The sequence below is a fragment of the Enhydra lutris genome, unplaced genomic scaffold (genome assembly GCF_002288905.1).
Source record: "Enhydra lutris kenyoni isolate GAN:26980312 unplaced genomic scaffold, ASM228890v2 scaffoldscaffold38, whole genome shotgun sequence".
Lineage (NCBI taxonomy): Eukaryota > Metazoa > Chordata > Mammalia > Carnivora > Mustelidae > Enhydra > Enhydra lutris.
This window is the reverse complement of record NW_019154122.1, coordinates 8649346-8662540: the sequence shown is the minus strand read 5'-3', so window position 1 is coordinate 8662540 and position 13195 is coordinate 8649346. Positions and strand designations below refer to the sequence as shown.

General features: G+C 53.9%; 1 protein-coding gene across 2 annotated transcripts in view; it reads left to right on the top strand.

Annotated features, from left to right (window-relative positions):
- Positions 1–12548, top strand: part of LOC111154724 (filamin binding LIM protein 1) — a 21678-nt gene extending 9130 nt beyond the window's left edge. For both annotated transcript variants that reach the window (XM_022514591.1, XM_022514592.1), the window contains exons 4-9: positions 1826–1995; positions 2482–2599; positions 4401–4570; positions 6763–6941; positions 7758–7875; positions 11046–12548. In XM_022514591.1, the coding sequence (XP_022370299.1) occupies positions 1826–1995; positions 2482–2599; positions 4401–4570; positions 6763–6941; positions 7758–7875; positions 11046–11159 (869 nt within the window). In that variant the 3' untranslated portion in view covers positions 11160–12548. The remainder of the gene's footprint in view (positions 1–1825; positions 1996–2481; positions 2600–4400; positions 4571–6762; positions 6942–7757; positions 7876–11045) is intronic.
- Positions 12549–13195: the final 647 nt, after the last annotated feature.

Sequence of the window (13195 nt, the reverse complement as noted above, 5' to 3'; positions counted from 1 at the left end):
CCTTCAGCTCAGGTCATGATCCCAGGGTCCTGGGATCGTGACCTGAGCTGAAGGCAGAGGCTTAACCCACTGAGCCACCCAGGCACCCCGGGTGGTTCTTTTTTTAATTTAGTTTAGTTTTTTTTTTTTTTGAGAGAGGGAGAGCATGCATGTGAGTAGCGGAGGGGAAGGGGCAGAGAGAGAGAATCTTAAGCAGGCTTCGTGCTGAGCCTAACTTGGGGCTCCATCCCAGGACTCTGAGAACATGACCTGAGCTCAAATCAAGAGACGCTTAATGACTGAGCCACCCAGGCACCCCGGGTGGTTCTTTTTTTAAAAAAATTTTTATTATTTATTACTTTTCAAAAAAGATTTTATTTATTTATTTGAGAGAGAGTGCATGTGCACAAGCATGAGGTGGCTGAGGGAGAGAGAAAAAAGGAGAAGCAGACTCCCTACTGAGCAGGGAGCCCCATGCGGGGCTCGATCCCAGGACCCTGAGATCATGACCCGAGCCAAAATCAAGAGTCAGTCACTTAATCAACTGAGCCACCTAGGCACCCTTGGTGGCTCTTTTTAAAATTTTTATTATTTATTACTTTTAAAAAAGATTTTATTTATTTATTACATAGGAGAGAGAAAAAGCACAAACAGGGGGACCTGTTTGCAGAGGGAGAGTAAGCAGAGGGAGAAGCAGACTCTCCTCTAAGCAGGGAGCCTGATATGGCGCCCAATCCCAGGACTTTGGGATCATGACCTGAGCCAAAGGCAGATGCTTAACTGACTGAGTCACCCAGGCGTCCCTAAAGTCTCTTAATTCCAGGGAAGCTTCCCCTTTCTTTTTCTCTCACGTGCCATTGACTTTTTGCAGAAAGTAGGGTCAGTTTCTGTAGAATGTCCCTGGTTTTTCCCTTTGCTCCCTTGGTGCCCCATTCAACTCACCCCCTCTCCCAAATTTATCATAAGTGGAGTTAATTCTGGAAACCTGATGAGATTGGGTTTGTTTCTTGCTTATGTTTGGGGTTTGTTCTGGTCAGAACATTCCATGGGTGTACCCTTACCTGTCTACAACCTAACACGAGCCTGAAGACCCCTGGTATCTGCCTGGGGTTGATCCGTGGATTCAGGTGGTGACAGTCTGACCCCTCTTCTGGAAAGTTCTCCGTCCGCCTTTCAACTGATGCTTTCAACACTCGATAGGCATTTCCTGAATCAGTTATTTAACCTAGATGGTGGCTCCCACACCTGAGTGGCATATCGTCACTGGGAGGGTTTCTCCTGCTGTCAGTGGCTGCGCACACCCCCCTGCGCCCCCCCCCCCCCCCCCCCCCCCCGCGCAGGTTCTGATTCTCCAGATCCAGGGCAGATCCAGATGGTGCGTTCCTAGACATAGTTCCAGGCACTGTGGCTGCTGAGCCAGGAACCACACTTTGAGAGCCGCAGCCTTAGGGGCTGAGTTTGCTTGTACTTCAGCAGGGACCTTCTAGCAAGGATTTGGGGCCCTCGAGTGTCCAGGTAGGGAGGGCTGTTATGGAAGGTTCTGACAGCTTCTGTTTTCTGAGCCCACACCACGTGCCATCTCCCGTGCCAAGTCCTTCCCGTTCTCACGACAGCCCGGAAAGATTGATACCCATGTTTCCACTGAGTAAACAGACCCAGAGAGGTTAAGTGTCTTGCCTAAGGACACACAGCAAGTCAGCAGCAGAGGCAGAGATGGAACCCAGGTCTGGGGGGCCCTGGACCTGAGCTCTTGGTCCCCATGCTATATGGCCTTCTGGGTAAGTGCACACCTTTTCTGTCCACCTGCAGAGACTCAGACCAACCCTCTCTCTCCTTTTGGTTGCAGGATGTTCTCTCCCTCCTCCTCCCTTGGGTAGTGAGGACGCACTGCCCGACCTGGACCTCCTCCCTCCTCCACCGCCCTCCCCTGATGAGCAGCTCCCTGCCTCGATGGGAGCATCACTCATTTCAGACTTAGAGCAGCTGCATCTGCCCCCGCCCCCGCCCCCACCCCAGGTATGGGTCCCCCCACCCCCGTGGAGCCCCAAGGTCCCCAGGGAGGGGGAGGGGGACGGAGAGTCTGCGTTGTCCCTCTTCGAAACTTTCAAGCGGGTAAAAGCTGATCCTGCTTTTCAAGGTCCCTGGAGGATGGGTGCCATACCCTTTTCCCCCTCAGTTACCCCCTTTCAGCTCTGAGAAGATAATTTTAATCCCCTGCCCTTCATAGAGGCCATCGTAGTAACGGGCAGGATTCCAGGCTAGGGAAGAACGATTCCAGAAGATTCTTCAGAAGTGGACAGAAGTAGCTTTGGGCCCCAGCCACTGCCGTCAGCCTTCCAGCGGAGCGACATTCGGTTGCTTGCCTCTCTGTGCCTCAGTTTCCTCCTCTGTAGAGCGGGGCTAATTGTGCTTTGTGCCATCAGAGGAAGAGCAGAGCTGAGAGGGCTGTGTGGGGTCCCCACTGGGTGACAGCTCCCCGGCCCTCCCCCTGTCGCCCCATAGTCCCTGACGGAGACGCCTCCGCCCCAGCCTCGGCCCGGTCTCGCCAGGCCTGTGGAGGACGAGCTGCCACCTCCCCCAGAAGAAACAGTCGGCTTCCATGAGAGAGAGGCGTCCACAGGTACGGGCTCAGGGCTGGAAGACTTCCGGGTGGTCCCCAGAGGCCCTCACTGGACACGCAGGAGCTTCCGAGTGGGAACTCGGAGGGCGGGGCCCCCGGCATCTGTCCCACTCACGGTTCAGCCATGCGCCTCATTCCTGTACATCAGTTTTATGTTTATTACCTTAATCTTTTTCCTTTATAACTAAAATCCATTTTTATGCTATTTTTAAAAATATTTTTATATTTTATTTATTTGAGAGAGAGGGGGGAGGAGAGGGGCAGAGGGCAAGAATCTCAAGCAGACTCATTCCCCGAGTGCCGAGCCGGATGCAGGGCTCAGTCTCACGACCCCGAGATCATGATCTGAGAGCCTCAGTCAGGAGTCAGATGCTCCACTGACTGCGTCCCCCATGCACCCCAAACTGAAGCCCATTTAAACATCGATCAGCAAATTGTGCTATGATAGCAAAATGCCTTGGATTTTTTCACTGTTTAAATTTTTGTTAAGATTTTATTTGTCAGAGAGAGAGGGATCACAGGTAGGCTGAGAGGCAGGCAGAGAGAGAGAGAAAAGCAGGCTCCCCACTGAGCAGAGAGCCTGATGCGGGGCTCGATCCCAGGACCCTGAGATCATGACCTGAGTGGAAGGCAGAGGCTTTAACCCACTGAGCCACCCAGGTGCCCCTCACTGTTTAATTTTTTGAACACATAGTGTTCTCACATAGACAAAATAAAAAGAACAGAAAGACATACAGTGCAAAGTCTCCCCGTTGAGTCATCTGTGTGTCTCCCACTTTCCTGCCAGATGGGCAGCCTCTGTAAACATCTCCTGTATCCTTCCAGAGACATCTGATGCATATGCAAGCGGGAGTCTGGGAGCCCCCCCCAGCCCATTTTCCCACAAATTGTAGCGAACTCTCAGCTGTTCTGCACTTTGCTTTCTTTCCTTCAAACACCTTAGAGCTCACACCACACCCGAACATAACGGGGCTCCTTTTTCACAGCTGTATAGTATTCCTCCTGGGGCCCTGCTATATGCGTGTAGCCAGCTGCCTGTGGATGGGCACTTAGGTGGTTTCTTGCTCTAACAAGTAAGACTGAGATGAACTGTCTTTCACGTGGGTCATTTTGCCTGCGTGCGAGTTTGTGAGAGAAATTTCTAGAAGAGGAAATACCAAGGCCAACGGGTACATGCGTTTGGTCCTCCCGATCTGCACCACTCCCCCCAACAGTGTCTGAGGGCATGACCCCCTGCAGCCTCCCCAGGCCCGTGTCTTAGCCATCTACTTAGCAGCTGCTAAGTGCTTACCAGGCACCAAAAGCCTTCTCTACTCCATGGTTATGATATAATTCTCTGGCTTCTTCTAGTCTTATGGTTTCAATTGTCACACTTAGATCTTTGATACATTTGGAATTATCTGGGCATAAAGGTGTCACCATGGAACCTCCTTTAAATTTTTACAGATGGTAACCCATGTGTCCCGATTCTGTGTCCTTTAATTTAGGCTTTTTTTTTTTTTAAGATTTTATTTTTAAGTAATTTCTACAGCCAACAGGGGGCTCAAATCCACAACCCCGAGATCAAGAGTCGCACACTCCAATGACTGAGCCAGGCGGGTGCCCATCCCTGATTTAGGCTTTCAGGGGCTTTTCACATTCCTTTTTATTGTTCCTAAAAGGAGGCCACACTCCCAACCTCCCCCCACCCCCACCCTGGGGCTCGAGGCAGAGACCTAGCACTTTAGGCTTGTCCTGGGCAGTGCCTGGGTGCAGTTCTCCTAGGCCAGGTGACTGACAACTGGTGTCTCCTCCACCCCAGATGTCTGTGCCTTCTGCCACAAGGCCGTGTCCCCCCGAGAGCTGGCCGTGGAAGCCATGAAGAGGCAATACCATGCCCGGTGCTTCACGTGCCGCACCTGCCGCCGCCAGCTGGCCGGGCAGAGCTTCTACCAGAAGGACGGGCGGCCCCTCTGCGAACCCTGCTACCAGGTAACCCGCCCCCCGCCCCCGCGGGTGGCCTCCGGGCACCAGGCACCGTGCTGGGCCCTTGGAAGGTATCCCGTTATTTCCTTCCCCACAGTAATCCTGGGAGGCAGGCGCAGGGACCCATTTCACAGATGAGAACATTGAGGCTCAGTGAGGGGAAGGAGCTCAGCCAAGGTGTATTAGTTTTCTGCGGCTGCTGTGGTAAATCCCCACAAACTTGATGACTTCACGCAGCACCCATTTATCCTCCTACGGTTCCGGAGGTCAGAAGTCCGTGGGCAGGTCTGCACCCCCTCCGGAGGCTCTAGGGGAGAATCTGTTTCCTTACCTTTTCCAGCTTCTGTAGCTGCGTCCCTCGTGTCCCTTGGTTCCTTCGTCCACCTTCAAAGTCAGCACAATGGCGTCTTGCTTCGGTGTCCTACTTCCTCCTCTCTGTCAGTTCTCCTGCTGCCTCCCTCTTACGGGGACACTGGGGATGGCACTTCGAGCCCACCCAGGATCCTCTCCCCATGTCAAGACGCTGAACTCAATCATATCTGCAGGCCCTTTGGCCATTAAAGGTAGTCACGGGTTCCAGGGATTAGGACCTGTGTGTCCTGGGGGCATGGACGCAGCCTGTCACACACGTCATACTCTGGAAGGTGGTGGAAGGTCGGGGGGCTGGGCTTCTCCCCCAGTGCTGCCCGGTTTCTGGAGCCCGTGCTCTTGCCTCTCTTGCCTGAAGCCACAGTTTCGAATGCACAGAGGAACCTGCATCACCTCTGAGTACCAGAGGCCATCTGGGAGAGCTGGTTTGGATGCCACGATGTTAGAATTGCCAACCTTCTGATGGCGTGTGGTGCGCAGCCCGCTCAGACGTGTCCCCTGGCTGTGTGCGGATCTCCCCTTGTTCTCATGAGTCGGTAGCACCTGGGGGTCTGTGTTTTTAACAAGTCTCTCGGGTGATTCTGATACACACACTGCAGTTTGAAAACGACTGATTCCAAGTGTTTGAATATTTGGAGGACTAGCTAGTAAACTCCAGACAATCTGGTGACCGTCACAAGACATCACCAAAGTCAGGAGGCACCGCGGGAGCAGCAAGGAGCCAGGCCATCCGCACCCCATCCCTCTGACCCCATCAAATGATAGGGGGAGATAGCCTTATCCTCTTCCCTCCGCTTACAGCCAGGCACGGGTGAGGCACTGAGGGGAAATGGGCGAGGGTGTGCCGACAGCTGGAAACAGCAGGTGGAAGATTCTAGGCAGTGTTCTAGGGAGAGAAGGGCTGCCCCCAGGACAAGGAGAGAGGAGGTTCCCACCAAGTGGGAGCAGAGACCAACACACCTATCTGTCGGGATGAAATCAGGTTAAATGAACAGGAGCCCAGCCAGGAAGGGAGGGGACTGGTCTAGAAGAGAAAGTGGACAGGCTGGAAGATCTTTGCTCTGCGTCAGTAATCTCTCTCTCTCTCTCTCCCCGCTCCCTCCCTTCCTTCTCCCTCCTTCCCATTCCCTTTCTCACCCACCTCATCCTCCTCATTCCAGAAGGGATCTGAGGAGCTTGTAAGAATGCACAAATACCTATAGTAAATGGTGTTGTACACTTAAAGATTTGCTAAGAGTATAGATCTCATGTTAAATGTTCTTACCATAATGAAATTTCAGAGCTAGATAAATCAGAAGAGAGGAAAATCAAAGTAGAAAGGGGGATGAGGCCAGAGGGAAACTTAGTACCCCAAAATATATGACTAAAAGACCCCTATAGTCATTCCTTAAAGTGGGACACAGAATTTGACTCTGAGCTTCCCAGTGGCCAAATGGAAAAGGGAAAGAGTTTTGAAATTTATTGTCTATAAGATCAAAAGCACACCAGTTCTTCCCGGAATTCTGTTTCCTGACTGTGAGGTTTAAGAGAAATTTCCCCTATGGGCCCTAGTGGACACTGGCCATAAGCAGGTCCTAGTAACAAAAAATGCAGTAATAGCTCCTTGGCAGGATTCCTCACTGTAGGCCCAGGACAGAATGCTAAGCTCGATTCACTTTAACCAATGGTAGAGGTTTTGGGGCGGTGGTTATGGGCCGATAGCATGAGCGGGAGTCCTTCTCTATAGCCCTGTGCTTCTAGGCCCCTGTGGGTTGCCAGCTAGAAACCCCTTGCTGCTTGGAGTAGGCACAGCCATGGGATGGCTCTGAGGCAGTGTCCCTCTGTCCCAGGACACCCTGGAGAAGTGTGGCAAGTGTGGCGAAGTGGTCCAGGAGCACATCATCAGAGCCCTGGGCCGGGCCTTCCATCCTGCCTGTTTCACGTGCGTTACCTGTGCCCGGTGCATCGGGGACGAGAGCTTCGCCCTGGACAACCAGGATGAAGTGTACTGCCTGGACGACTTCTATAGGTATGAGAGGGGGTCTGCATACTGGGTAGGACTCGGCCAGAACGGAGAAGCCTGGCCCAAGCTCTAGGGGTTGGAGCAGAGCATTCCTGCAATTTCTGGGCTCACAGAAACCTGTCTGCCTGGTCCACACACCCTATATTTGACCACACACCTGCTTCCAGCTGAGACCCCACATACCTGCGCTGTGCCAGGCACTTCACGTGAGTTAGGCCCTTTAACCCCCAAGCCTTGCCTGTCAGGCAAGTACTATTAAGCATTCTCTTTTACCAAATGTGGAAACTGAGGCAGGCAGCAGACAAACCTCTGGTAGGTATGGAAGTTCCGATTCAAGCCCTGAGGCTGCAGAGGCTCCCCTTGGAGCTAGAGCCTTATGAAACCGTAGCCCCAAGCCAGGACACCTGTCAGGCTAAGTCCCTACACTGGGGTTGTACACTGCCCAAGGGGAGAGACAGCTGTGTCCGTTCAAAAGACAGGGAAAAAGAAGAAGCATTGACCCACAATACCAGATAAACGAAAGGGGGTGGTCAGCCCCACTGAACACACATGAGATTTCTTGCCTTTCTAAAATTCAAAAGTTCCCCAGTCACTTCCTTGCCTCGAACTAATTATACCCTGGGAAGCCGGGTCTAATTACACCAGTCTCTCTATCCGCTCCTGCCAGGAAGAAAGAGGCTTTGTGGCTGTGGTTGCAGGTGCAGTCACATGGCAATGCGTCCAAAATAGCTCCGGGAGGCGAACTAGCACCGCCCCGGCTCCCACAGCTAATTTCTGCGGTCCTGGCCAGAGCGCCTCAAGCATGGGTTCCCTTCCCTCTAGGAAATTTGCCCCTGTGTGCAGCATCTGTGAGAACCCCATCATCCCTCGGGATGGGAAGGATGCCTTCAAAATCGAGTGCATGGGGAGGAACTTCCATGAAAACTGCTACAGGTGTGAGGTGAGTGGGGCGGTCAGGAGTCAGGATCGCGCTGCTGGTGGCCCCTGCCGCCCCCAACCCAGCCCTGCCGAGAGCCCACGGGATGCCAGTGCAGCGCTGGGCGCTGGGACACGGGGACGAGTCAGGGTGGGGGCCCAGCTGCCAAGTGCTCACCGCCCAGTAGCAGAGACAGATAAGAATGGAGATCATTAGAAGCAGTCTATTAATCAGAACTCTGAGTTAATGATAAAAACCAAGCTCAGGGCCCCTGGGTGGCTCAGTGGGTTAAAGCCTCTGCCTTTGGCTCAGGTCATGATCTCAGGGTCCTGGGATCGAGCCCCGCATCGGGCTCTCTGCTCAGCGGGGAGCCTGCTTCCTCCTCTCTCTCTGCCTGCCTCTCTGCCTACTTGTGATCTCTCACTCTCTGTCAAATAAATAAATAAAATCTTAAAAAAAAAAAAAAAAACCAAGTTCATCCTGCTTTCCTCAAGAAAGGGAATCTCATTGATGAGATCATCAGGGCATCTCTCCGTCTCTCAGTTCTGCCCATTTTGTGTGTTCGCTTCATTTTCTCTTCCTGGGGGCTAGCATCCTCTATGAGGAGAGGGATACAGGCGTGGTCATCCTTCCAACCTAGAAACCCCATCAAGGAAACTGGTCCAGTCTCAAGAAGGCCCCTGATTGGCCCAGCTTGGGTCACATGAGCCGATCTGAGCCAATCACTGGCCGGCGGGCTATGATGGACAATCCCTGAGTCCAGGGAAGCAGGTCCCCAGGAGACAGAGGAGGAGTTGCTACAAGTCTCGGAAAGAGGAAAGTGATGCTGCAGAGTGGAGGGAAGCGAAGATCGGAAAGCTAAAAGCTGCCCAGCACAGGGCACCCACCCATCCCCGCCTCCCCAGCTCAGCTTCCCCTGCTTGCTTCAAAGCTCCGCTGTCACCGTCTTGAAATTCTTCCTCTTTGAACAAGGGGCGCTACTTTGCCCTTTGCCCTGGGCTCTGCGATTATGTAGTCGGTCCTTCTAGGGAGACTCCGAGTCCTTCCCTGCCTCTTCCTCTGTCACCCCCATGTTGCTGATGTGTCTTCTCTGGTGATGGTGACAAAGGTAGCAACCTTTTTTTTTTTTTTTTTAAGATTTTTATTTATTTGATAGAGATACAGCAAGAGAGAGAACACAAGCAGGGGGAGTGGGAGAGGGAGAAGCAGGCTTCCCGCTGAGCAGGAGCCCCGATGCGGGGCTCAATCCCAGGACCCTGGCATCATGATCTGAGCCGAAGGCAGACACTTAACGACTGAGCCACCCAGGTGCCCCAAGGTAGCAACTTTTATGGTGCCACCTAAGTGGGGTGTCCCAGAGGACATCTCTTAGCCAGCCAGTGAGTAACTCCAAACATTTACCTTACTTTGCCGTATTTAAACACATGCATGGAGCCAAGAGGCTGTTTGCGCTCAAGTGACAAGGAGGCTTGGTGGAGAAGTTGATACATTGCTCCATATTACATTGTGCATTGGTTGTGGTTCAAGGTCCAGCTGATAATACATCTTGCAAGAACAATGATGTCATTTAAGTGCTGTTATCACCACCCTAGCCCTCATTAGGCCCCATAGCGATTAGCTTTGCCCTGAGCCTGGCTGGTGAGCAAACAAACCCTCCCTGCGTGCCCGTGGTCGGCTTGGCAAAGGCAGCTATAAGCATCACCCAGGCTGCTGCTCTAAATCCGGGCTCCGGCTCTAGCAGTTACATTTTAGAGGGGAAGGCTTGAACCACTGTGGCCCGGAACTGATCCGGGGTGCTGTTTCCCCAGACAGAGAAATGGGCTTCAAGGTGCCACCTCAGATGAGGAACAATGGGGGAAAAACACTGGGCCTGAGAAAAGTGACTCCAACTCTGGTCCATCAGACCCAGTTCTAGCCAGCTCTGGGCCACCCCACAGCTCCCTCACAGACTGTGACTCCATCATAGATGAGGGGTTTTCTCCCTTGATTCTAATTTAGGAGAGGTCACATGTGCCCTTTTGGGACCTGAGGTTTGGCACTTGATACTCCAGAATGCCGAGCAAGTAGCCTTTACAAGAGTACAGATCCCGTGACCTTGTATGACTTGAGGTGCAGTTGCAGGGAACAGACACACGAGGGCGCCATTCTCCTCTGGCTGTGCTGGGTTAGGATGGCAGCTGGGACCCCAAAGTTGTCTCTGTGGGGACCAGCCGCTCTGGCCTGAGCCATGCAGCTTCCAGAGGTTGCCAGCTGAGTCCTGATCCAGGTCTCCAGACAATTTTTTTTTTTTTTTTTTTGGACAGACAGAGGTCACAAGTAGGCAGAGAGGCAGGCTCCCTGCCAAGCAGAGAGCCCGATGTGGGGCTCGATCCCAGAACCCTGGGACCATGACCTGAGCCGAAGGCAGAGGCTTTAACCCACTGAGCCACCCAGGCGCCCCGAGGTCTCCGGACATTTAATCGTTCCCATTATTGCACTCCAGCGTGTGTCCAGGGGAGGCCCCCAGTGAGGTGCGGGCAAAACGGTTAAGTGGGCAAATTTCAGGCCCCGAATCCCCAACCTCCTTGGTCCGAAATCCTTTGGTGATTTGAAAAATCGGAGGTTTGTGCCAGTGTTGAAGCTGTGCAGACAGGGCTCAGGCTAGAGACCTGTCCTGTCCCAGTCCAGAACCAGCTGCCCGGCCTGGGGCGAGCCCGTCGTTCCCTAGACCTCAGTTTCCCCAGCTGTGAAGTGATGGGACGGGACTTGATTCAGTAATTCACGCAGCAGACGGTTATTGTGGGCTCGTGGGTGTACCAGAGTCTGGCCTAGGTGGGATCTAGCAGGAAATGGGGTCACTGCCTCTCAGAGCTGGCGTTCTAAAAGGGCTGCTGCTGGGCGATCGCTAAGGCCCTTCTAGCTCTTCCCGAGATCCCTCACTGCCCTCAGTTCTCCCCTTGGCTTTCTCCGCCCTCATTGCTCACACCTCCCTGTGGATGGAAGCCCCCCATGGGCCTCGTCTTCCCTGCCCAAGCCCGGGCCCAGGTGTGTCGGGAGGATGGAAATGAGGGGCCTCGCTCCCGACCCTCCGGGAGTACATTTGTCAGTTAATTTCATCAGCAAGCGCGGGGGTGGGGGGGGCGGTCTGCCCCGTGCAGGCTCCGTGCCGCTTGCTTGGGCCTGGGGTCCATCCTCTCGTGCCTTGTTTCCCGCAGGACTGCAGGATCCTCCTGTCCGTGGAGCCCACGGACCAAGGCTGCTACCCGCTGAACAACCGCCTCTTCTGTAAGCCGTGCCATGTGAAGCGGAGCGCCGCGGGGTGCTGCTGAGGGCACCCGCCGGGGCGGGGGGTGGGGCCTCTCCTGACTCAGTTTGCCTTTCTGACCCACACTTGCACACTCTCCTTCTGAGCCGGGACAGGGACCGGCCTGCGGCTCTGCCCACCATGTTGGGGACATGGGGGCTGAACCACCCCAGGCTGAGCCCCCTCCCCGCTCAGAAGTGGGCGGTTGGCAGACGGTGCTTCTCAGACTTTCCACTCCTCCTCTAGCCTCTGGGCTCTGGAAGGCTTCCATAGCCCAGGGCTCCCATCTCCGAGGCTCTCGCCCCTCTCAAGCACTGGCCTTGACCCCCACTTCCATGGGTGAGTTGGCATGAGTTCTCTAGATGACACACTGTGTCCCTAGCAATGACACTTTATTTGTCCCTGTAGGAGATACTAAGAGCAGCCCTGGCTTGCAGGACTGAGCTGTTTGGGTAAACCTCCAGGGTCCCTTAAAAAGCCCCCCCCCCTTTTTTTTTTAACAAATTTGAGATTTAAACGGTGAGAAACATTCTTGGGACTTGGGGCGAGGTGGGGATCTTGGTAGGAAAAGTCTCATAAATGTACAAGAATGTGGCCTGGTGGTGGCAGCCTTGGACGTCTCACCTGGAGGACATGTCCTGCTGACGTGGGGACCAGGTATGAACCTGAACAGTAGGAGCGGGCGGAGAGGGTGGTATACGCTGACATACCAGGGACGCTGGCCACCCCTCTGCCCTGCCTTCGGGCGCGCCTCCCGGTGCCACAGTGATTCGCCATTAAGTGCCGGTTGTCCAGAAGCTCTGAGTGTCCCTCCAACAGCCTTGACCGAGGCTGTGTACGCAACCCCCCACGCATGCACACACTCTTACGGGACAGGACTGGGCTGTCCCTTCCGCCTCCCTGTTTATCCCCTGCTGTGTCCCACTCGGACCCTCCAACCCAGGCTACCCTGTGACCACTGCTTCCGCAAGGCCGTACCTAGAAGATTCTTCTCTTTTAAGGAAAATCACTTTTGTTGCTTCGTAACTTCTGAGACGTCTTGTAGGCATGAACAGATGAACTTTCCTCCCTGGAGTGGTCTGGGTGCACCATGCTCTCCTCTGGGGATGCCCTGGGCTCCAAGTACTGGGAGGATCTCCTTCTGGAGCCCCTTAGGGGCCTCAGAACTGAGCCCAGCTTCTGGCTCAAAGCTTGGAGAGTGAGACCCAATCTCCGGGCATTCACGTACCACCTCCACAATTCTTGTAACCGAGGACCTCCTGTTCTCTTCTTCCTTAATATTTTCTTTGACTCAACATATTTTTTTGTTTTACTTATTTCAAACTTTAGTCTTATGCTAAGCAATATATCCTGCCGTCACCTCTCATGTGCTAGTTATGTTTTTTCCTATTACACGTGAAAATAAACGCGTACCTATTCAAAGTCTGTCTGTGTTCCAACTAAGATCTCTAGGGAAATGCTGGCCTTCGGCAGTAGCAGGAGAAATGTTGGTTGGGTGCCCGTTCACTGTGGCACGAGTGTCCAGGCGGCGCCTGTACCTCGTTCCCCCAAACTGGGGCTCAGCTCAGCAGATGGGGGGACTCGTGTCCCTCCCCCTGCCCAGTGACGAAGACTTGCCTGTGGCAGCCAACCCCCAGGCATGCAGGTGCGCCATTCCCAGACACAGGCCACCAGCAGCAAGAGTGGCTGCAGGGTGCCCAGAGTGGGGCCTCTGTTTTGGGAGGCCCTCCAGGGCCAGCAGATCCTTTCACAGAGTCAACATCTCCCCTCGGGTTGTGCTGTCTGCACACGAACAGAACGTCACCCTCCACCCTCACAGGGACAGCCTGGCTCGCTTGGCAAGCGTAGCTCTGGAGAGAAGGGTGCGTAGAGTAGTGGCCTTGGGGGTGCTCAGACCTGGCTCTTGTCCACTCTTAACAGCGTACAAGTGATCAGTCCTGAGCCTTGATTTTCCTCATTGGTAAAATGGGAACAATGCTGACCTCTATCACAGGGGGTTGTTGTGACCGAAAGAAAGGAGTATCAGGCAGGTGAGGGTTCACTCCCAGGGCTGGCTGGCAG